At 45.7% G+C, this 26,199-nt stretch overlaps 1 protein-coding gene across 1 annotated transcript in view; it reads right to left on the reverse strand.

The window, feature by feature from the left end:
- The window catches only part of ppfia2 (PTPRF interacting protein alpha 2), a 244,030-nt gene that overhangs the window by 68,003 nt on the left and 149,828 nt on the right, over positions 1-26,199 (reverse strand). The window contains exons 3-5 of the mRNA XM_036944850.1: positions 8,700-8,801; positions 5,130-5,294; positions 2,935-3,009 (exon numbers count right to left, since the gene is read on the reverse strand). Coding sequence (XP_036800745.1) covers positions 2,935-3,009; positions 5,130-5,294; positions 8,700-8,801 — 342 coding nt within the window. The remainder of the gene's footprint in view (positions 1-2,934; positions 3,010-5,129; positions 5,295-8,699; positions 8,802-26,199) is intronic.

The following is a 26,199-nucleotide window of genomic DNA, read 5'->3' on the forward strand; positions in this document are numbered from 1 at the left end:
TGACTTAAACACCTGCGACTGAGAGGTCAAATCTGGACCACTTAAACACCTGAGACTGAGAGGTCAAATCTGGACCACTTAAACACCTGAGACTGAGAGGTCAAATCTGGACCAATTAAACACCTGAAACCACTTAAACACCTGAGACTGAGAGGTCAAATCTGGACCACTTAAACACCTGCGACTGAGAGGTCAAATCTGGACCACTTAAACACCTGAGACTGAGAGGTCAAATCTGGACCACTTAAACACCTGCGACTGAGAGGTCAAATCTGGAACAATTAAAACACCTGAGACCACTTAAACACCTGAGACTGAGAGGTCAAATCTGGACCACTTAAACACCTGAGACTGAGAGGTCAAATCTGAACCACTTAAACACCTGAGACTGAGAGGTCAAATCTGGACCACTTAAACACCTGAGACCACTTAAACACCTGAGACTGAGAGGTCAAATCTGGACCATTTAAACACCTGCGACTGAGAGGTCAAATCTGGACCACTTAAACACCTGAGAACACTTAAACACCTGAGACCACTTAAACACCTGAGACTGAGAGGTCAAATCTGAACCACTTAAACACCTGAGACTGAGAGGTCAAATCTGGACCACTTAAACACCTGAGACTGAGAGGTCAAATCTGGAACAATTAAAACACCTGAGACTGAGAGGTCAAATCTGGAACACTTAAACACCTGAGACCACTTAAACACCTGAGACTGAGAGGTCAAATCTGGACCACTTAAACACCTGAGACCACTTAAACACCTGACACTGAGAGGTCAAATCTGGACCACTTAAACACCTGAGACCAATTAAAAACATGACACTGAGAGGTCAAATCTGGACCACTTAAACACCTGACACTGAGAGGTCAAATCTGGACCACTTAAACACCTGAGACTGAGAGGTCAAATCTGGAACACTTAAACACCTGAGACTGAGAGGTCAAATCTGGACCACTTAAACACCTGAGACTGAGAGGTCAAATCTGGACCACTTAAACACCTGACACTGAGAGGTCAAATCTGGACCACTTAAACACCTGAGACTGAGAGGTCAAATCTGGACCACTTAAACACCTGACACTGAGAGGTCGAAGGTCATCTATGTCATCAGGCAGTGCAGCTCCCTATGGGAGGCTCCAGGATTGCAGGTGGTGTTATCTGCAGACTGGAGCCCCAGAGGAGAACGACTCGAGGCAGATCTCCATCCCAAATCAATTAACAGTCTGGAGCTGGTGCAGGCAGCTACTGGAACCCAACGTCCTCCCCGGAGGCTCTGACGTGTGGAAGTGTGGATGTTTCTATTCAGCAGTGCTTATTTAACCACAGCCTCCATCACCGGGCCTCAACACCCACTCACTCAGATGACTGTCTCACCATGACACAGCGGGAAAGTTAACCATGTATCCACTGTAGTCAAATGAAGTATAGTCACACTATTTAATCAAATAAAGACCTAAAATATCTGTTGAGGCGCAATACTGTACTTGGTTAAGCGAATGAGCTGCACTTTACACTGCATGTCTATGGCTCAAACTTAGCCTCATACAACCAGCCTGATCTCGCGAGCTTACATAAATGATTCGCTACACGGATACAGGAGAGGCCATCAGTCTGGTAATACTAGGCTAACTCAAAGTGAAAGATATCGCCATCTCATTCCTCTCATCCCCTCATTCCATCCCTAGCTTTACTTGTTTTCTATAGCCAGGGCAGATCAGTCTTTGACCAGGGTTTCATCTCACCTCCTAAGGCCTGTTTGGCTGGTAGAGCAGCATTTTAAATCTCTCTCTCCCTCCCTCTCCCCCTTATCCCTTCCCGGCCGTGTCAGTTGTGCTTTGATCAGCCACCCCCGTCCACAGCTCATTACAGACTGGAGGCAGTTCTAATGCAGGTAGAGCAGCTGTTTAATCCCAGCTCCTTCCATGCCCTCTCCTCCTGTATGTATATTTTACCACCCCCTTCTTCTTCTCTCTCCCTCTCACTGCCCATGTCTTCCACCATTCTTCTTCTCTCTCCCTACCTCTCACTGCCCATGTCTTCCACTATTCTTCTTCTCTCTCCCTACCTCTCACTGCCCATGTCTTCCACCATTCTTCTTCTCTCTCCCTACCTCTCACTGCCCATGTCTTCCACCATTCTTCTTCTCTCCCCTACCTCTCACTGCCCATGTCTTCCACCATTCTTCTTCTCTCCCCTACCTCTCACTGCCCATGTCTTCCACCATTCTTCTTCTCTCTCCCTACCTCTCACTGCCCATGTCTTCCACCATTCTTTCTCTCTTCCTCCATTCACTGACGCTTACCTCTCCCCCGTTTCCTTCCTCTCTCTCTCTCTCTCTCTCTCTCTCTCTCTCTCTCTCTCTCTCTCTCTCTCTCCCTCTCTCTCTCCCTCTCTCTCTCTCTCTCTCTCTCTCTCTCTCTCTCTCTCTCTCTCTCTCTCTCTCCCTCTCTCTCTCTCTCCCTCTCCCTCTCTCTCTCCCTCTCTCTCTCCCTCTCTCTCCCTCTCTCTCCCTCTCTCTCTCTCCCTCCCTCCCTCCCTCCCTCCCTCCCTCCCTCTGGCAGTGCAGAGTGGTTAATTTGGCTCCGGTAGAGCGTCAGCCTGAGGGCTCCTCTCAGCTGGAACATGACCATCTGCCCAGGCAGAGACTGGTAGAGAGAGAATGGGGGGCAGAGTCGTTACGCCACCCTACTAACGCCACGGGCCAGCTCTCATCTGTCAAGGCCATACTTCACCCCATCACACTCCATCTTAAGACAGAATGACTAGCCCCTGAATAGGAGTCCTCCTAAGTAGAACTGTCAACATCAAATTACTTTGAAAGTTGACTAAAACATGAACAAATTCCTGTCTAAGGCTGATGAAATGAAGAGAACAGACGTCTCAGTCAGCGCGCCTGTGGAAATGATGCTGTGACACATTTCTCACCTCCTGGTTGGCTGATGTTAGCTCCTCCTCCAATGCAGAGACCCTCTCTAGCGACACCCGCAGTCTCTCCCTCACCTGAGGAAAACAAAACACAACAACCCGCCATGAGTGCGTTACTGTACACAACCTCTGGTAGGACCTTACCATGGAGCTCTGCTCTAGCAGTTAATGGTAGTAGACGTGTGGTTTTGAGCTCTCAGATAAATAGCATGGATAGTGTTGGAGACAACAGTGAGATATGTCTATTTATCTCTCTCCACCAACCCACCATCCCACCTCAGCCCGGGGTTGACATGATATACCGTGTTCCCGGGATAGACCAAGCAGCTCTTCCCTCTCTCCCTCAGCCTTCAGCCCAACAGTAACACCTTGTCTTGGCCTTGAAGCCCTCCTCCTCTCCCCTCCTCCCCATCCCTCCTCCTCTTCCCTCCTCCTCCTCTCCCTTCCTCCCCATCCCTCCTCCTCTTCTCCCCTCCTCCCCATCCCTCCTCCTCTCCCCTCCTCGCCATCCCTCCTCCCCATCCCTCCTCCTCTTCTCTCCTCCTTCCCATCCCTCCTCCTCTTCTCCCCTCCTCCCCATCCCTCCTCCTCTTCTCCCCTCCTCCCCATCCCTCCTCCTCTTCTCCCCTCCTCCCCATCCCTCCTCCTCTTCTCCCCTCCTCCCCATCCCTCCTCCTCTTCTCCCCTCCTCCCCTCTCCTCAAAGGGGGTGAATGTATGACTTACTCTTCCTTCCTCTATGCACCATGTTGAGGTATTTGTCATGCTACTGATGGAGCATTTACTGGTGAGCTCTGTGGTGCTCCATGACCGGGGCTGTGGCCCGCTAGGATCAAGGCATCTCTGAGGAGGCTCCTAGCCTGGATTACAGGGCAGTCATCCCCCTCCCTCCCCTCCCCTCCTCCGGACAGCCCAGCAACACACAGACAGATCGTCGCAGGGCAGAAAACATCCCGTGAATCAAAAACGGATTTTATTCCCTAGTCCAGCGGCCTGGAGAGACGCGTTATAAATGATAGGGTCTGTTGTGGAGGGTTGAATAGATTACAGCAGCCGGCGTGACATCTTACAGAGGGCTGAGGCCATCAATCAACAGGCCTGAGGCAGAGCAGAGGCTGGGGCTGGGGCCAGTGGGAGAGCAGAGGCTGGGGCTGGGGCCAGTGGGAAAGGCTGGGGCTGAGGCCATCAATCAACAGGCCTGAGGCAGAGCAGAGGCTGGGGCTGGGGCCAGTGGGAGAGCAGAGGCTGGGGCTGGGGCCAGTGGGAGAGGCTGGGGCTGAGGCCATCAATCAACAGGCCTGAGGCAGAGCAGAGGCTGGGGCTGAGGTCATCAATCAACAGGCCTGAGGCAGAGCAGAGGCTGGGGCTGGGGCCAGTGGGAGAGCAGAGGCTGGGGCTGGGGCCAGTGGGAGAGCAGAGGCTGGGGCTGGGGCCAGTGGCAGAGCAGAGGCTGGGGCTGAGGCCATCAATCAACAGGTCTGAGGCAGAGCAGAGGCTGGGGCTGGGGACAGTGGGAGAGCAGAGGCTGGGGCTGGGGCCAGTGGCAGAGCAGAGGCTGGGGCTGAGGCCATCAATCAACAGGCCTGAGGCAGAGCAGAGGCTGGGGCTGAGGTCATCAATCAACAGGCCTGAGGCAGAGCAGAGGCTGGGGCTGAGGTCATCAATCAACAGGCCTGAGGCAGAGCAGAGGCTGGGGCTGAGGCCATCAATCAACAGGCCTGAGACAGAGCAGAGGCTGGGGCTGGGGCCAGTGGGAGAGCAGAGGCTGGGGCTGGGGCCAGTGGGAGAGCAGAGGCTGGGGCCAGTGGGAGAGCAGAGGCTGGGGCTGGGGCCAGTGGGAGAGCAGAGGCTGGGGCTGGGGCCAGTGGGAGAGCAGAGGCTGGGGCCAGTGGGAGAGCAGAGGCTGGGGCTGGGGCCAGTGGGAGGGCAGAGGCTGGGGCCAGTGGGAGAGCAGAGGCTGGGGCTGGGGCCAGTGGGAGGGCAGGCGGTTGTGGTGGTGACTTATGCCAAAACAAAGAATATTCAATACCAGATGGCACTGCGTTTGCAAAGCCTCTCCATACTGTCATCAGTCAAATATACTGTACATTCAATTGAAGAATCTCTATCCGCGTGTATAATCCATTCTTCCACTCAGCAAAAAGGAATAGGTACTGTGCAGATTCTATAGAATACATGTCTAATGTATGGTCTTACCTTCTCGTCTAGAGCTTTGTGGTGCTCGAACAGGGACTTGAGCGCTTTGAGGACCTCCACCTCACTGGACACGCCTGAGGGGGACTGGGCCTGCCGCTTGACCACAGTCATACGTAGTGACCGCTCATGCCTGGACACCAGGCACTCCAGATGCTCCAGAAGCAACTATAGAGACAGACATAGAGACAGAAATTAGTGCTAATATAATCATCATCATCATCATCCTCATCTGCATCATCATCAGAAAGGCTATCTGCCTCATCTGCATAATTGACATCATCATCGATGCTATTACCGTTATCGTCTGCATCATCAGTTATCCTGGCACCAGAGAAGATGTGGCACCAGAGAAGATATGATTCTAAATGTCAACCTGTAGTGGCCGGACCACTGGACTGTAATATACCAACCACACAAGGTTACTGGTCTTCATGTGATTCTCCAAATACATTATTTATATCCACCCTGATTAACCGCAATGAAAAGAAATTAAAGTAACCAACCAGATCTTCTTATCTTGGTCATTTCATTTAATTTTCTAACTTTTGGTCGGGGGGGGGGGGGGGGGGGGGGGGAATAAACCTTCAGTGGAATAACATGAGACATACGAAAATCAATATAGGCACTCAAAACAAATGAAAAGTCTCTGGACTGCACAAAAAACAGATGATGTTAATGTTGTTACTGTGCCGGGCTGGTGAATGCAGCGTGCCGAATCCATTCTCAGTGGAAAGTGTCCCAAGGACAGGGAGGGTTGGGGGAGTCAACTTCCAGCAGCACAAAGGGAGGAGATGAGTCCACTGGTAGCAGGGGGCACAGGAGAGACGAGGAGTAGAGCCACACAGGGACCATAAAGATGAACACTGTCCTCTGATCTCTGTCACATAGGCACAGTGGAGGGATGGGGGCCTGAGGGAAGTCTAAATGTGCTAGTCTGACTAGCTAGGCTTTTGGGGTCTAGATTTGGCCCATAACCTGGTCCTGTGAAGGCCTAGTGTTTTGGAGGGGATGCACATGCCTCACAGACAAGCAACTAATCGAGCAAGCTAATTGCTAATGATGATGCTATCTGCCCTGTTAGGAATCCACCAAGCTCCGCTGAGATACTGATCTGAGGAGAGGTTCATGTAGTGACTTCAGCTTTGTTGTCTGGTCATTCTGAGAAACATTGACCGTTTTCTTCATCTCCACATCCCAAATGCCGTGTTTCTAACCCTGACTGTGCTTCGCTAGGCCAAACAACCCCTCCTCGGCGTCGCCACGCGCTGTGGCCGGTTAATAACATAACGGTGTAGTTCACCAATGGTTTGGAGAGTTTTCACACTGGCGTCACCACAGTATTTAACCAAGGAAGTAACTTACTTCTAAACCCATCTTTAAGCAGGGCTCTGGTGTTGTGAGTCCTCCAAGCACTGTGCTTAAACCACAGACTGTAATTCCTTAATCATCCAGGCATTAAGAACCATTACACATACAGACATCCACCACATTTTCAAAGTCAACACATATTCACTCAACCTGGTAGAACTTAACTAGGAATTTAGTGTTGCACTACACTACCCATCAGGCACTGCAGATTTGGGTGCGGCCCAAATGGTACAAGCATAATGTAGGCTCTGTTTCAATATCCACACTAGCATACCATTTAAAAGGCATGCTGAATACATTGCTCCAATCTAAATGATATGCTAGAAGCAACCTTGGAACAGAGCCGTTGTGTCTGTTGTTGTATTAATACGTTGGAGAAAGGGAAGGTGCTGACAGAGGGGTGTGGACTAGTTTTGGAGGGGCTTCGAGGGGGCTGTCCATCCTTCCTTCTCTCCGTCTCTCCATGAGCGTCTGAAGGATTGCCAGCAGACTCCAGCCCCCCTTCCCCCAGCTTCCCTCCCCACACCCAAACCCCCGCCGTTTAATCAATCCGAGTCTGAACGTTGGCCCCAGCTCTACCTCAGCCATCGCCCCGCCAGAATAATAAGAAGCAACCTACACCTACACACACCCTCTAAGGAGAGGCCTCCTCCTCCCACCCTCCTCCTCCTCTCTCTATGACCTACACACACCCTCTCCTCCTCCTCCTCTTCCTCTCTCTATAACCTACACACACCCTCTCCTCCTCTCTCTATAACCTACACACACCCTCTCCTCCTCCTCCTCTCTCTATAACCTACACACACCCTCTCCTCCTCCTCTTCTTCCTCTCTCTATAACCTACACACACCCTCTCCTCCTCTCTCTATAACCTACACACACCCTCTCCTCCTCTCTCTATAACCTACACACACCCTCTAAGGAGAGGCCTCCTCCTCCCACCCTCCTCCTCCTCTCTCTATGACCTACACACACCCTCTCCTCCTCCTCCTCCTCTTCCTCTCTCTATAACCTACACACACCCTCTCCTCCTCTCTCTATAACCTACACACACCCTCTCCTCCTCCTACTCTCTCTATAACCTACACACACCCTCTCCTCCTCCTCTTCTTCCTCTCTCTATAACCTACACACACCGTCTCCTCCTCTCTCTATAACCTACACACACCCTCTCCTCCTCTCTCTATAACCTACACACACCCTCTCCTCCTCCTCCTCTCTCTATAACCTACACACACCCTCTCCTCCTCCTCCTCCTCTTTCTATAACCTACACCTACACCCACCCTCTTCTCCTTCTCCTCTCTCGATGGTTCATAATTTCTCTCTTATCATGCTTCTATACTGCATGGCTCATCCAGCTTGCAATGTTTAGGGGTACCTAGAGGTACACCATCCTCTTTTTTGTTGTCAGCCCTCCAACCCACTGATTGCATGCACCTGGCTTCAAATATTTAATTATGAACTTTAAAACCTTTACAACAAAAAAAAGCTGATATATTAAAAGTCTGCCTCATCGCTCTGCAGAGGATTCAAGGTGATAATGAAGAGAGAGAGACTAAATTCCATCTCTCTCTCTCTCTCTCTCTCTCTCTCTTTCTCTCTCTCTCTCTCTCTTGAGATGGCAGAGTAGTGACAGGGCTACTAAAATGGCAGTGCTAAAATCCTCTCTGGCAGACTGGTGGTTTGTAGTCAGTCAGTGTGACTATGTGAGTCTCCCATTATACAGACTGGTGGTTTGTAGTCAGTCAGTGTGACTATGTGAGTCTCCCATTATACAGACTGGTGGTTTGTAGTCAGTCAGTGTGACTATGTGAGTCTCCCATTATACAGACTGGTGGTTTGTAGTCAGTCAGTGTGACTATGTGAGTCTCCCATTATACAGATTAATGGGAAAAGAGCAGCCTTATCTGTCAACAGCAGAGTTTGGTTACTCAGCTTAATGAAAGGGTATTATCGGAAATGGAATTCAGAGGTAGCTCTAATGTATATGGGGTCCAAATCTGTCCCCAGGGGACATGCAGACGACCGGTTCCATCGACCTGGTACAGGTGACCAGTCAACCGCGTCAACAGATGAAAACATTGTTGATCTCCATAGACTCTAAGCCGTTCTGGTTCAGGTCAATGTGTGAGGTTAGAATTGGGCAGAAACGAACGTGTGTGTGTCTGTGCGTGCGTTCTTGTGTCTCCTCTCCACGTACCCTGGTGTTGTTCCTCTCGGCCTTGAGCTCAGAGATCTCCTCCTCTTTCTCCAGAAGGTTCTCTCTGCACACGTTCAGCTCCTTGGTCAGGGCTGCAAACTCCTGTACAGCAACAACACAGAACATAGAGGTCAGCATCACAGCGCCATCCATAACACACAATACATCTTCATCTTCATCACCACAACCCAGAAAACAGTTCGCACAAAGCCATCCATGTCATTGGCATCCATACCGCACAACATCGTTAGGAAATATGAGACAGTCATTAAACAAGCCCCCTCCCCCCCCATCACTCACATGTCATACTCAATGGACTAGCCCACAGTTCACAGACATAGTTCAAAAACTCTGTTAATCATGTCCAATCCAAAGGGAAAAGAGCCTTCTATAATGATCCCTTTATGTTATTGATGGTGTTCTGGTTCCCTGTCGGCTAAACTAGACAAACTGACTCCCTGGTCTTACTGTGGATATCCCAGACTTTGGCGATGTGTTTCCAGATGACTACCACCACCAACACCACCAACACCACACCACCACAGAAGACAGGTTTAAACCTGTGGGTTCTGGGAAAAGTGAAAATTTGGTTTGGCAGAGAATATAAGGTGAATGTGCTAATGGTAATCTCTACACACAGGCTGTGAGAGGATTGGCCCCCCGAGGAGACTAGTGGGCACCGGGCCATAGTGGACTTAAGCATGACTACTGTACTGTACTGTCAGCACGAAGCAAAAAGAAGTGTGGTGGCAGAATCACTGCACAGGCCAGCATTACAAACCAAGCATGGAAGGCAGTCACTGTCCACTGGTCAGTGTAACAGCCTATGAAATAAGATGGGAGTCAGTATCTCAGTCGTTCAATAAATAGAACAATAATGTACAGGTAAATTGGCCACAAACTATCTTCTGTAAGTATCCCTTAGTGAGATGCTGTCATATAACAACAACAATAACACAGCAGGCATCCAGACAACTGAAGCAGGAGTGCCTAAACTCTTAACCTTACGGAGTCAGAATAGATGTGCATGTTATCTGATCGCTTTAGCTCTGCATGCTGTCTCTCTCTACTAACTGCCTGTACCCGTCCATCCGTCTCTCAGCAGATGGATAATTGACGGCTGGATTTAAATGCCACAGAACCAGCGGGCCAATTACCGCCGCAGGACCGAGCTCCACAGGTCCCCCATATGACCCGTCATTATCCCAAAAACCCTCTCTCTGGCCGGGGAGACTGCGGGGGAAGTGTGGGCGTTTCTAACCATTTTCTGTGCTACTTTGTTACTCACTCCCCCTAAGTGTTGTCTAGACTCTACTGTATTCTCTGGTGTTGGTACATTTAGGTAAACAACCTTGACAGAATGACTGACGTCGACATGACTTCAAACCTTCAGCCTGTCATAAATGAAACACATTGGAAGCCGACAGGTCTTGGAGGGGGGCACAGTGGCCAGGTAGAGGAGATAAAACATGCAAAGGAGTGTCTGCTGTGGGCCTTTTGAGTGGCAGGAAGGGTTGACGTTGTGATTTGATTCCAAGGTGAGTTGAGAAGTCAATAACAAGTGGACGATCAACAAACATGAGGCTGGGCTCAGAGGCCGGTGATGAAGAAGTGGAAGGTGTGTGTGTGTGTGTGTCTGTGTGAGTGTGCGTGTGCCTTTGTGCCTGTGTGTTTCGAGACGGGGGAATTGGGAGCATGTAACTTGCCCTTCAATGACAATGAGACCACATTAAGATGCATAGATTTTTCTTACTCCTGTGCTGCAATGGCCCTCTAATTATTGCTGGGTATTGTATTGGGCTCTATAAAGTCCTTCAGATATGAAATTGCATGTTGGCATATTGGTATTTTCCAAAATCTATTTCTTGATATAACTGCACATTCTGTAGTTACGTTGCAATAATGTTGTTTCTCCAAGTTGTCCTTCAGGGTCAATGAAACAGACAGGCTCAGGGGCCAGAAAAACTCCACATGACCCTACCCCTCTGCTCCATCTGAATATACAACATCCTTCAAGTACCGGACATTTTAGAGTTCTGAGCTTAAAACTTAAAAGTTATGTCAACAAAGTACAGCCATTGTCAGAGAAACATTTTTGACTAAATGCTACCATGTTTCCCCTAGTGCAACAAATCACTGAGAGAGCAGAGAGAGGTAGCAGCTTGATGTTAATGTGTCCGCCCGCCTTGACGAACACACACTGACTTCTGCTCGGGTGGCCGAACAGAACCGTGGCAGGTGGAGAATCTCTCTCTCTCTCTCTCTCTCTCTCTCTCTAACTGGCTGAGCTGTTAAACCAGCTATCTCACCCAAATCCCTCCTTCAAAATGAAGAGGGAAATGATCAGGTCCAAAGGGTGCTGACATGTTTTTATTAAACCCTGCCTCTCCCTAAAGGCCAACCCTGCCTCTCCCTAAAGGCCAACCCTGCCTCTCCCTAAAGGCCAACCCTGCCTCTCCCTAAAGGCCAACACCGACTCTCCCTAAAGGCCAACCCTGCCTCTCCCTAAAGGCCAACCCTGCCTCTCCCTAAAGGCCAACCCTGCCTCTCCCTAAAGGCCAACCCTGCCTCTCCCTAAAGGCCAACACCGCCTCTCCCTAAAGGCCAACCCTGCCTCTCCCTAAAGGCCAACACTGCCTCTCCCTAAAGGCCAACACTGCCTCCTCCTAAAGGCCAACAGTGCCTCTCCCTAAAGGCCAACACCGCCTCTCCCTAAAGGCCAACACTGCCTCTCCCTAAAGGCCAACACTGCCTCCTCCTAAAGGCCAACAGTGCCTCTCCCTAAAGGCCAACACTGCCTCCTCCTAAAGGCCAACAGTGCCTCTCCCTAAAGGCCAACACTGCCTCTCCCTAAAGGCCAACACTGCCTCTCCCTAAAGGCCAACACTGCCTCTCCCTAAAGGCCAACATTGCCTCTCCCTAAAGGCCAACAGTGCTTCTCCCTAAAGGCCAACACTGCCTCTCCCTAAAGGCCAACACCGCCTCTCCCTAAAGGCCAACACCGCCTCTCCCTAAAGGCCAACACCGCCTCTCCCTAAAGGCCAACAGTGCCTCTCCCTAAAGGCCAACACCGCCTCTCCCTAAAGGCCAACAGTGCCTCTCCCTAAAGGCCAACACTGCCAGCCCGGAGAAGGATTGCCATTGGAACCACTAAAGAAAAGCACCTTTAAAAAGAGCAGACTTCAAAAACATTGCCCGTCCACACAAACTCCATAGCTGTGTCAGAACACTCATACTAACCGCACTAACCATACTACTTGTGACGTAAATGGAGTATATAGTATGCTTATTGGTCATAGTATGGATATAGTTAGTATGCCAAAAGTTACCGGATGTCGTACTAAATTCACCAAAATACCAAGTATGCAAGCAGTGTACACTATTTCTGTGCTTTTAGGGCCCACAATGCAATTCTTCAGAAAATGTTTGTGGCTTCACAACGTTATCAGATTTGAAGAAAATGGCAGAAAATATGTAGCCAAAGTCTGCATGTTAAGTAAATGTTAAGTAAATGTTGAGCAATGTAATAAAGTCATGACTTTTCAAATAAGTTACGTTCACTGACAATTTATTAGCTATGCTATCCTTACGAACTGCATATCATTACAGCAATATGTACTGGTATGTTAGCTAGTTACTTAACATTAGTTGGCTACTAACACATATAACTTGCCAGGCAGTATATTAACTATCTGCTATCTAACTAACTACTCAACATTTATTGACTTGATTATTCACATCATTCTGAGCTAAATGGTGTAGTCGTTGTGCGTTTCATTGACATTGTTAATTCTGGTTATCTACTCCAATTTCAGAGCACTCTCGTCTGAGTGTGCCAGAGCGCAGAATAACTGATGAATTTACGAACGCTCAACACCTGATGAATATGGCCGGTGTCAGTAAACATCGGCAAAAAAAGGGTAATTAAATTGTTGCCAGCAGCACAGTTAGTCATCAACTCTGGATAACATGAAAAAAGTCTAACCAGCTCTTCTTGGGCGAGTAAAATGGTCAGAGTGAGGTGTTCTCTCATTTGTGTCTGGAAGTAGCTAGCAAGCTAGCCAAAGTTAGCGTGGGTGCTTGACGGCCAGTGTGCGCTGTGAACGCTCCGAGAGCAAAACGCTCAGAATTTACCAACGGACAACCTGACAATGCTCTGCATTTACGAACGCACAGAGCACACTCTGAGCTCACTCTGGCACTCCAGATTGAATTTACGAACACGCCCTTATAGTATATAGTATGTAGTATATACTCATTATGTAGTATACAGTGTGTTAGTATGGGTATTCGAACACAGCTCATCTGTGATCAAACAGGAAGCCAAAGCAGCAGTACATTGTGGGTATGCGGGCCTGAATGGGTGTTTGCTCGAGTGATCACACCCTCACACTATTTAATTAACGGCATGGGGCTCGCATCCAAACCATCACACGGATTGCAAGGAACGCGAAAAGGTGGGGGGGAAGTCACGCGGCTTGCACAGGCAACGCTCATCCAACTACCAAGATAACACTTTAGGACCAAACTAGCTGATGTATTCGTTGTTTATATCTAGCGATTGTAATGTAGGTCACGGTTGTACAGTACAGTGTACCGGTGTAATACAGGTGTAGTACAGAGTCATTTAAACGAGTTATTCTGCTAATTGTTGTTTACATTTATATTCAATATCCTGTTTTCTGTCCCCGGCCACATATGGTGACTCACTGTGTCATCAAAGTGAAGATCACACTGTTTAGTTTTTCGTTTGGTGATTTAAACATGGTCGTCTCCTTTATGCATGTCAGGCAGAGCGGAACATTCAGAAAGCAAAAACTATTTCTAATGTTCCTACCGTTTGCCCACAAACAATGTGTCTCAATCCACACATAAATAACATAGAACTGCTAGGTGAAGTGAAGGAATGAATGAAGGTGAATGAAGGTGAGTGAAGGATAACCCCTAGGTTGAGAGAGAGAGAGAGAGAGAGAGAGAGAGAGAGAGAGAGAAAGAAAGAGCACCATCTAAAAGGAAGCGATTCCCAAACCTTCCATAACAAAGCCATCATCTACAGAGAGATGAACCTGGAGAAGAGTCCCCTAAGCAAGCTGGTCCTGGGGCTCGATTCATGAACACAAACACACCCCACAGAGCCCCGGGACAGCAGCACAATTAGACCCAACCAAATCATGAGAAAACAAAAAGATAATTACTTGACACATTGGAAAGAATTAACAAAAAAACAGAGCAAACTAGAATGCTATTTGGCCCTAAACAGAGACTACACAGTGAGAAAGGCAGACCTGGTTCTCAAGAGAAGACAGGCTATTTGCACACTGCCCACAAAATAAGGTGGAAACTAAGCTGCACTTCCTAACCTCCTGCCCAATGTATGACCATATTAGAGACACATATTTCCCTCAGATTACACAGATCCACAAAGAATTCGAAAACAAACCCAATTTAGATAAACTCCCATATCTACTGGGTGAAATACCACCGTGTGCCATCACAGCAGCAAGATTTGTGACCTGTTGCCACAAGAAAAGGGCAACCAGTAAAGAACAAACACCATTGTAAATACAACCCATATTTATGCTTATTTATTTTCCCTTGTGTACTTTAACCATTTGTACATTGTTACAACACTGTATATATGCATAATACGACATTTGTAATGTCTTTATTGTTTTGAAACTTCTTTATGTGTAATGTTTACTGTTCATTTTTATTGTTTAATTCAATTTAATTGAATTGAGAGAGAGAGAGAGAGAGAGAGAGACATAGAATTGAGAGAGAGAGAGAGAGAGAGAGAGAGAGGAGAGAGGAGAGAGAGAGACATAGAATTGAGAGAGAGAGACATAGAATTGAGATAGAGGGAGAGAGGAGAGAGAGATACATATAATTGAGAGAGAGAGAGAGGAGAGAGGAGAGAGAGAGAGAGATGGAGAGCATAGGGGGTGTTAAGACAATAATGAGCTTGTTCACATAGTGATTTCGCCTCTCATTGGAAGCAACTCATCCTGAAGTGTCCAGATACCAAAGTAGCCCACTGGCAGAGAGAGATGAGAGAGATGGAGAAATAGCTGAAAGAGAGTGCAAAGCCCCTGAGTGTACAGGGATGCACACGCTTGCATGATAACCCAATCTTTCTGCTTCACTTACAGACACCTTCAACATCTGCTGTGGTTATACAAGCACAGATCCAGTGGGAACCACCTCTCATCTAGCTACCTACACATAGTTCACTCTTAGACGTAAAGGAGCCTTGAAGAACCTTTTGCGGTTCAAATGATTGCCACTGTAAGGGAACCTTTTCAGGTCAAAAAGGTTCCTTGAGGAAGCCCTCTGAAAAGGTTATTTGAAGAATCTCTGTGTAAAGGTTCAACCTTTTTGTGTTGGGAGGGGTTCAATTTGGAACTTAAAAAATATATTGTAGCAGCAGCAGCCTATCAGAAGATAGGAGGTGTAGCTTATTGGAGGCGTGGCTTTCATCATACAGTCTAACCCATGTAGCCATCGCCTAAAACCACATATCTTCTGAGTCTGGCAGCGAAACAAGTCCAATGGCGATATAAATTCAAAGTGCTCCGCACACGCCACATTGAAATACTAAAAGGTTCCTCCAAGAACTCTCAACCAACCAAAGATGAAAATATGAACGCATTGACTGCAATGATTCCTTTAGGAACTCCAGTGTTCCTCAAGTCACCCTTCATTCTAAGAGTGTACAGTTTAATGGGGGTCAAAACCAGGGGCATAGGGGGCCCAGTAAGCAAGAGAGAGAGGTCCTGGGAAGAGGATGTTAGGGGCCTCTGTGTGCTGCTCAAACGCTGCTCAAAACGCAGCTCGGCTGTACTCCTGCGCCACCAAAGGCCCCCGACAAGCTGCTGTAAGTGATAATTGAGAGGTGTTGATCAGAACGAACGTTGTCCCAGTCTCTACTTCAGAGGTGTGAGTCTGTGGGAGACGAGATTAGCATCAAGACAGTGTGAGCCTTGCTGTTCTAAATGAGGCTGTAGGAGGGGGAACAGGGGAGTTAGGGGAGAGGGTTTACTTTATAAGATGGATTACTTAATGAGTTATGTGCAGTATAAAGTATTTCCCTGGTAGGAAAAACTCATGGTCCCAATTATATAGTGAGGGCCAACAGTTTGTCCCGGTCAGGCCAAGAGAGCAGAAAAACTGAGGGGAGCTTTTAAAAATGCCCCGCAATAGAACAAACACTATCCAGGAAGTGGACCCAGTCGTGTCTACTGCTCCCTCTCCTCTCATTACCTGAGTGACGAGCCTATGATGACTACAGTATGTCAGGCCCATCCCTCGGCGGTGAAGCTCTAATTGAAACGACTGGAGGAGATGAGGAGCACGTCAGTTTAGACAGGAAACAGAGGAACACTGGGAGTTTCCTCACGGGGTGTGTGATCCAAAGACAGCCTATGTGCGTCTCTGGGTGCGTTTGACATTCAGCTCAGGAGAGGGAGGCTTATGCTACGAGACTAAAACAAGACCCAAAGTATAACGGCATCAGTCATTTGAAGAGGCACCAGTGGATCGTGATTCACAGGCTTCAATACAATGCAGCGCGTTGAATATGGAGAGGTATTCTAAAACGAGTGCTGGAAGCGATGGGAAATACTTCAATACCTCCGTGGGCACGCAACTAGGAGTCTTCAAGAAGAGAGAGAGGGTGTTGAAAAATCAACTGACAACAGGAATCTTAAAGACGAGACAAACATATTAAATGACCTCCAGACGCCCTTTTCTCTGAAAAAAACAAACAAATCCTGTAGGAACAACAAACTCTGCGTTGAGAAGGGAGCTATTGTTATACGCATCACAACTTTAACTATGCCGATCAGAGAGGATTGTAGGAACCACCCAGGCGTTGAACAAGACATTAAGACAAAACCCCAAACCCTTGTTTGTGTGATCTCAAAGATGTGTACACATACTTTACTTATCAGGAACTACAGTATCTCCATATAGTACAGCTGGTTTTATCACGCTGCCCGACTATCTCTTCAATATTTCAATATCTCGGCTGTTATATGTACAGTACCTAATCTACTATGAGAGAGGACAGGGCAGCCTGTGAATGATAGATTGATTGTTGAAAATGCATCATGGTTTTCAAACTCAATTTGCTACTGCCATGGTAAAACGGGTTTCATGAGAATCACCCAGCTTATAAATATACGATGAAGACAATGTCCTCACTACCTACCTTTCAGAGATAGCTCAGAGAGAAAGAGGCACATATATCCATCCGGTACAGTGTTTGTACTGTACATCTCCTATCATCTCCTCCTTTACTAGACAAAAGAGTCTAATAAAAACCCTACTGTAACCTGTAACTCTGTATGGGTATATCAATATAGACATTCACATGGGCAAGTATCAAAGTTCAGGATACATTAATATAAGTTTCCAAGATAAAGCTTACAGCTACAGCTGAAACAGCAGGGATGCAGAGGTTATTCTGTAAGGGCAGTCCTTGGCCAATGAGAAGCCAGTTAAGTGGACACCTGGGCCAGCATCGGTTGACCAGCCAGCCAGGCAGCCAGAGAGAATACCCAGGGGTGTCCCAGAGGATGCCACACAGCACAATGAGTTTCAGCCCAGCGAGCAGGCTCATTTCAGGCTCATTTCCTCACCTTTAAATATTCAAGAAGGTAATCTGTATAAGCACTGAGCAGTTCATGAACCCTCACAGATCTAGGGCTGCAGTGTGCATAGGAGACAAGCATCACGATACAACTACTGCCATTCACTTTTTGAAATGGCTTTTTCAATGATGCACCTCGTCTGCTCCTGTAACAACAAATGAATTCTGAGAAACGGCCGCTGTATGAACCTAAACGACTACGCGGTATATATAACAAGGCTAAAACCACTAGGTTTCACAACAGCCTCATGAAGCATGATTCTTTTGGAATTTTGGGCTCATCATTTGAACTGATTCCCAGAAAAGTAATGTACAGAATAGACAATAGTCTGGTACAAAAGACACATCAGGATATAAACTGCTCAACCAGATAACACCGCAATAAGAAGACTACTGCATGTCCTTATAGGTGGTAAAATGTTACATCTGTTCTGGCTGAACAACTATATGCTCATAATTTACTACAACAAAATATTTACATTGAATGACGTACTGGGACTAACTAATGATACAGACAGTAGATTATGGTTCAGTGCTTCCTGTACACATATAACAATAGGTGTCACGGCCGTTAAAAGATGAGGACCAAGCGTACACTTTCTCTTTATTTGGAAAATGACGCCGAACAAAACAATAAACACTACAAGAACAAAACAATAAACACTACAAGAACAAAACAATAAACACTACAAGAACAACACAATAAACACTACAAGAACAACACAATAAACACTACAAGAACAACACAATAAACACTACAAGAACAAAACAATAAACACTACAAGAACAACACAATAAACACTACAAGAACAACACAATAAACACTACAAGAACAACACAATAAACACTACAAGAACAACACAATAAACACTACAAGAACAAAACAATAAACACTACAAGAACAACACAATAAACACTACAAGAACAAAACAATAAACACTACAAGAACAAAACAATAAACACTACAAGAACAAAACAATAAACACTACAAGAACAAAACAATAAACACTACAAGAACAAAACAATAAACACTACAAGAACAACACAATAAACACTACAAGAACAACACAATAAACACTACAAGAACAAAACAATAAACACTACAAGAACAACACAATAAACACTACAAGAACAACACAATAAACACTACAAGAACAACACAATAAACACTACAAGAACAACACAATAAACACTACAAGAACAACACAATAAACACTACAAGAACAAAACAAACACTACAAGAACAAAACAATAAACACTACAAGAACAAAACAATAAACACTACAAGAACAACACAATAAACACTACAAGAACAACACAATAAACACTACAAGAACAAAACAATAAACACTACAAGAACAACACAATAAACACTACAAGAACAACACAATAAACACTACAAGAACAAAACAATAAACACTACAAGAACAACACAATAAACACTACAAGAACAAAACAATAAACACTACAAGAACAACACAATAAACACTACAAGAACAACACAATAAACACTACAAGAACAAAACAATAAACACTACAAGAACAAAACAATAAACACTACAAGAACAACACAATAAACACTACAAGAACAACACAATAAACACTACAAGAACAAAACAAACACTACAAGAACAAAACAATAAACACTACAAGAACAACACAATAAACACTACAAGAACAAAACAAACACTACAAGAACAAAACAATAAACACTACAAGAACAAAACAATAAACACTACAAGAACAAAACAATAAACACTACAAGAACAAAACAATAAACACTACAAGAACAAAACAATAAACACTACAAGAACAACACAATAAACACTACAAGAACAACACAATAAACACTACAAGAACAAAACAATAAACACTACAAGAACAAAACAATAAACACTACAAGAACAACACAATAAACACTACAAGAACAAAACAATAAACACTACAAGAACAAAACAATAAACACTACAAGAACAACACAATAAACACTACAAGAACAAAACAATAAACACTACAAGAACAAAACAAACACTACAAGAACAAAACAATAAACACTACAAGAACAAAACAAACACTACAAGAACAAAACAATAAACACTACAAGAACAACACAATAAACACTACAAGAACAACACAATAAACACTACAAGAACAACACAATAAACACTACAAGAACAAAACAATAAACACTACAAGAACAACACAATAAACACTACAAGAACAAAACAATAAACACTACAAGAACAAAACAATAAACACTACAAGAACAAAACAATAAACACTACAAAGACAGGTGGGAAAAGGTATGGTTCTCAATCAGAGACAACGATAGACAGCTGTCCCTGATTGAGAACCCAACCCGGCCAAAACATAGAAATACAAATAATAGAATATAGAATACCCACCCCAACTCACACCCGGACCAAACCAAAATGAAGACATTAACTGGATCCCTAAGGTCAGGGCGTAGGACACCATACAGAACACCCATTATACTGTGGTACTCAAGAGATGGTTCCTTCTGTCTTTCAGCATCGGATTTCTACACTACATGTCCTGGTTCAGATTTGTTGGGGATACTGTACCAGTCAAAAGCTTGAACACACCTACTCAGGTGACTACCTCATGAAGCTGGTTGAGAGAATGCCAAGAGTGTACAAAGCTGTCATCAAGTCAAGGGTGGCAATTTGAAGAATCGTAAATATAACATATATTTTGATTTGTTGAACACTTTTTTGGTTACTACATGATTCCATATGTGTTATTTCATAGTGTTATGTCTTCACTATTATTCTACAACGTAGAAAATAGTCAAATTTACTTTTGACTGCTACTGTATACATTGTTAATGACAATAATGCCCGTAGGTCAGTCATCAGTACATAATCAGCTCACCGCCAATTAGTCATTCACGATTAACTAGTGACTTAATGAACCAGGCCATGAAAGCAGGGAATCGCTGGAATTCACTCAGCTATGTGGTGTATTGATTTTATGCAGCCAGATTGACCGTGACGAGAATCGTAATGGGATACTCTCTGAGCAGCTTTCAAACAGCATGACTTCCAATATTAATTGGGAAATTAAGCAATATGAGCAGCAGCATTTTGATTTCACACAGAGATCCAGTCCTTCTGGGACTCAATAAGACTCTCGTAGAAATAGAATACCTAGAATGGGGATTCCCTTTCAAGTCTAGGGATTCTATTTCTATGTCTCTGTTGTGTTTGACAGGATGCCTCAGCACTATAGATCCGAAGATTTGATAAACGCGTCCCAGAGGACCAGTCATTCCCACGTTCCCAGGCCTGCTACATGTGAAGCAGGCCCACCTGAGTGAGGAATGGTGGTTAAAGGACGGAGATGTGCACGTTAGAGAGAGAGACAAGCTGGCACATCAATCACCAGCCACAGAGACCTGACAAAGGCCTGCAATGGCAATCCCTCCACCCCCACCCCAGGCCTATTCTCCCAGTGTCAGGAGCCAGAAGCCTGGGCCCGAGCAGGCCAATATAGGGGGCTGGAGAGTGTGTGTGTGTGTGATTTACAATGACCTTTGGTTTGAGAGATAAAATGGGTCGTTGCTGTACTGTAGACGCCCCCTGGGGGACGGGCTATAAATCTGAGTGGAGGAAATTACAGCCCTGCGATTTACTACCGGTCACATCCCTAATAACTAATTCTGATATCCTCAGACCAAATCCCCCCTGCTTGGCTGACCCGAGAGCCACTGTCATGGGCCCCTCTGTGGGTATGTAGAGGCAGGCGCCAGGGGATGGGCCCCCCTGTATAACATGTACTGTACTGTAACCAGCATGTCTGGAAGGCCCAACATGATACACAATGATTTCACATTGAATATTGCTGTCTCTCCCTCCTACTACCCCCCAGAGACAGGGTGAGGGCAGACACAGGTGTTGAAGTACCTGTTACAGCAGGCTGTACCGCAGCACAGTCAAAGAGCAATACATGCTGTCAGCACTGGCCAGGAAAAGCATTCTCCCCTTCCACATTAGATGAGAGGGGAGCCTCAGAGGAGGCCAAGGTCAGAGCAGACAAGTCACAGAGATTTATAAACCATGGAGGTTTAGGTTTCATGAAGAGAATGAAAATGAGGCTCCAAGGCCGGCAGCTCATCCGCGAGACATAAATAGTCTACTTCTAGAAGTACAAGATGTGTTATTTAAGTTTGCTTTCACTCACTCAACAAGTAGGTACTTGTATTCCCACTAGAATTCTCTTATTCGTCACGTTGATAGACTGTACATCTTTAAAAGGTCAGCGACAGAATGGGAAGAAAAACAAATCATATCCATTGGCGTCGACACAAACTCCTAACCACATCACAACTTTACAGTCCAGTGAGGACAGAAGATATTTCCTCTCCCAGACGTAATGTGTCATGCGCTTCTTATTTAGACCAGATAAGTATGAGCAGCCAGCGAGGCAGTGAAAACATGGTCGCTAGCCATTTGTAACAAAACAACTTAACTAATGTCAGCCCACTCATCCTCTATTACCGATGGAGAAACAATGCACAGGAGGAGACACAACAGCCAAGGCACAGGGGCCACAGCTCTCAAAGAGACATACGGTGCCTTCGGAAAGTACTCAGACCTCTTGACTTTTTCCACATTTTGTTACGTTACAGCCTTATTCTAAAACTCCTCAGCAATCTAACACACAATACCCCATAATGATAAAGCAAAAAATGTTTTTAGAAATGTTTGCAAATGTATTAAAAATAAAAACAGAAATACCTTATTTACTTAAGTATTCAGACCCGTTGCTACGAGACTCAAAATTGAGCTCAGGTGCATCCTGTTTCCATTGATCATCCTTAAGATGTTTCTACAACTTGATTGGAGTCCACCTTTGGTAAATTAAATTTAATGGATATGATTTAGAAAGGCACACACCTGTCTATATAAGGTCCCACAGTTGACAGTGCATGTCAGAGCAAAAACCATGAGGTCGAAGGAATTGTCAGTAGAGCTCCGAGAAAGGATTGTGTCGAGGCACAGATCTGTGGAGTAAATAATTCTGCAGCATTGAAGGTCCCCAAGAACACAGTGGCCTCCATCATTCTTAAATGAAGACTCTGACAGACTCTCACCTCCCTGACCAACCCGATGGTCACTCTGACAGAGCTCTAGAGTTCCTCTGTGGAGGTGGGAGAACCTTCCAGAAGGGCAACCATCTCTACAGCACTCCACCAATCAGGCCTTTATGGTAGAGTGACGGAAGCCACTCTTCAGTAAAAAGGCACATGACAGCCCGCTTGGAGTTTGCCAAAAGACCATGAGAAACAAGATTATCTGGTCTGATGAATCCATGATTGAACTCTTTGGCCTGAATGCCAAGTGTCACGTATGGAGGAAACCTGGCACAATCCCTACAGTGAACCATGGTGGTGAGAGAGAGATCCTTGATGAAAACCTGCTCTAGAGTGCTCAGAACCTCAGACTGGGGCGAAGGTTCACCTTCCAAAAGGACAACGACCCTAAGCAGATAGCCAAGATAATGCAGGAGTGGCTTCAGGACAAGTCTCTGAATGTCCTTGAGTGGCCCAGCCAGAGCCCGGACTTGAACCGGATCGAACATCTCCAGAGAGACCTGAAAATAGCGGTGCAGAAATGCTCCCCATCCAACCTGACAAAGCTTGAGAAGATCTGCAGAGAAGAATGGGAGAAGGTGTGCCAAGCTTGTAGCATCATACCCAAGAAGACTCATCGCTGCCAAAGATGCTTCAACAAAGTACTGAGTAAAGGGTCTGAATACTTATGTAAATCAGCTAAAATGTAAAAAAAAAAAATTGCTTTGTCATTATGGAGTATTGTGTGTATATTGATGAGGGAATTAAAATATATATATATTTTAGAATACGGCTGTAATGTAACAAAATGTGGAAAAAGTCAAGGGGTCTGAATATTTTCCGAAGGCACTGTATCAGGGCCGTATTCCTGCCTGGAATTACTTTCACCTTGCATGGAAGAGAGTAGAGGGGGGGGGGGGGGGGGGGGGGGGGGGGTGATAGAATGATGTTCATAGCTGAGAGCTCCCTGTCTTCTCACCCTTAGCTCACCTGTCCTAAAGATGGCAGCCTGCATGGGATTATGGTATATTTACATTCATCCGGGAGGTGGTGGAGGTACTCGTGCAGGCCTATCTCCATGTCGCCACACACAATCAGAAGCTCTCATTTGGGCATCTCTGCTAGCAAGTCTCTCACTCTCACTCATTCCCTCATAGACACCCCTCCATCCCTCCCTGGAGTTCAGTGTCTCTAATCTCATATCAAATGGAAATATGTACAGGTCTGCCTGGCTTGTTAGCGATGCTCCAGTCTGGGCTTTTATATCAACATGTGGGGAGTGTCTCACTGTTGCTTGATGGGAACCCATCTCAGTATGGAGAGAAAGGGTTTGCATTCCGTGTACCCTCAGCCAGCTGGTGTCTTTATGTTCTGGTGGAGAGATATGATGGGGCTAGATGGTGGCGGCGGCTCGGCCGTACCTTGATCCCCGGGGGACGATAAAACAAAAGTGTGAAATCCTCTCTTTGGATAGCGATCAATCTGTTCCACAAACACGGCTGGAGTAGAGCTCAGGGAAGTGGGAAGCGCTGGGCGGAAAGGCAGGACTGTGTCGGCTGATAAATGTGGGCCGTGGAGCTCTGCTTCAAAGTGGGCCTTAATCGGAATTGAGTCCGGCATGCCAGATAGCCAACGCAATTTAGTTTGGGCTCTGATAACAAGGCAACAGAGACTCTCGCGTGGGTGAGTTTCCACACTCTAAAATCATCATTCATCTTGTGGGATTTGAACGGTGCTCCGTCGAAATAGATTAGAGAGAGGGATTCTGGGCAAGCATTGATGATTCCATCACCTTATTCCACAGATAACGTTCTTGGGAACTAGCCATGGACATCCAAACACTGACGGCTGTTTGTACATCTTAGAACACACTGAAGTATGACTGAGATTTCACTACAAGAAGAGTGTAAAGGAGGACATACAACAGGAGAACAGACTGCACAAACTGCACTCTCCAAAGACCTCAAGAGACTTTTTGGCAGTTAGAAAGGACATCATATACATCAATAGCACATTAAAATGTGTTTAAAACATCCATATTCCTTCCTTTTCAACTGGGATCATTTCACCTGCAATGAGTCTTTGAGATGAGATGAGAGCTCTGTGTGTGTCTCTCTCGCTCTTCTAGCCAAGACAGTATAAGTGGTAATTCCTTGTCTTGATGCGGCAGTTTGGACGATTGACTGGAAAAGGCAGCAGAAATGAAACAAGGGATTTGTACTCTCTTGACCCTTTGCCCCCTCTCTTCTTCTGTCTAGCCTCTCCCTCTCTCCTGCACCAGGTATCTGGGTCTAAGAGGCCACTGAAAACCCATCTCTCTACTTCATTGAGTTCTGGATGGCTGGTCAAAAGAGTGATTAGAGCCATGGCTTTTCTTCTTGCATTCCACTGGGGAAAGTGACACTCAAAAGACTGAATTGAAGAATTATTGGAGATCGGAGCACAAAATAAGTCAACTGAAAGTAATGGTTATAGACGTAGAAAAACTAAAGTGCCTTAAGAAAAAACAGACAATTGATTTCTCGGAGGGGATTCTACCATGGGGAGTAGGGATATCGTCTTGTTGCTGACTGTGGTGAGAGAGAGGCACTCAAACGCCACATGATTCACTGTCCCCAAATCAAGTCATCAGGTGGTTTTCTTCTCCAAGAGGATTTTGAAACTACTCATTGTGTAACAAAGTTATCTATCCATGTGTTTTTCATCATATCCCAACATAGCCAAAGTTATATTCAACCCGTTTCAATCAGGGAATTATTTTGTCGATTATTATGTGGGCTACAATATTTTGCCCTAAATCAAAACAGTGTGTCACGATCGCTGTCGTCGTGGAAATTACCGGACCAAGGTGCAGCGTGGTGAGCGTACATTTTATTTTTTAAAATGTCGCCAACAAAACAAAGAACAAGAAAACAACCGTGAAGCTTACTTAGGCTATAATGCCACTAACAAAGACAACTACCCACAAAACAAAAAGGAGAAAGGCTGCCTAAGTATGATTCCCAATCAGAGACAACGATAGACAGCTGTCCCTGATTGAGAACCATAGAGTTTCCCACCCGAGTCACACTCTGACCAAACAAACATAGAGAATAAAAGGATCTCTACGGTCAGGGCGTGACACAGTGTAACAAAGTTAGCTATCTGTTTATTACTCATAGCCCAACATGTGGAGGCATAATCAAAATGTGCATAATCCGTTGTGAGAGCATCTCAGTGCTAGAGGCATCACTACAGACACCTTGGTTCCGGCCGTGATTGGGAGTCCCATAGAGTCGTCCGGGTTTGGCCGGTGTAGGCCGTCATTGTAAATAAGAATGTGTTCTTAACTGTCTAGCCTAGTTAAATAAAGGTTCAAATAAAGCAAAATTGTAATAATATGAAACATTGCATATGCAGTTGGACCACGCTCAAGTAATGTCAAGCTCTATTTCTAAAGTATGCATGGTAAGAGCCATCTATAAATGTTTACTACTTGTAGATTACACCACAGAGCACCTTACCAGCACCATCGAGTGACTTGTCAAGTCATCAAGGTGACCATATAATGGCTAATGGCTGATCATTAAACACTGTATGTGGGTGCAGCATAATGGTCTATCCGTTTAGCCATGGAAATACTATTAAAGTTAAATGGCTTGTAAATATCCGACGGGAACAAATGAATCATTTCAATATCAGCATGCTGGAGAGACCATAGTGCAGGGCTGTGTGTCAGAGAGTGAGAAAGTGCACCAGAGGCAAGGCAACACATC

Source organism: Oncorhynchus mykiss, chromosome 15, assembly GCF_013265735.2.
Source record: "Oncorhynchus mykiss isolate Arlee chromosome 15, USDA_OmykA_1.1, whole genome shotgun sequence".
In the NCBI taxonomy this organism is placed as follows: Eukaryota; Metazoa; Chordata; class Actinopteri; order Salmoniformes; family Salmonidae; genus Oncorhynchus; species Oncorhynchus mykiss.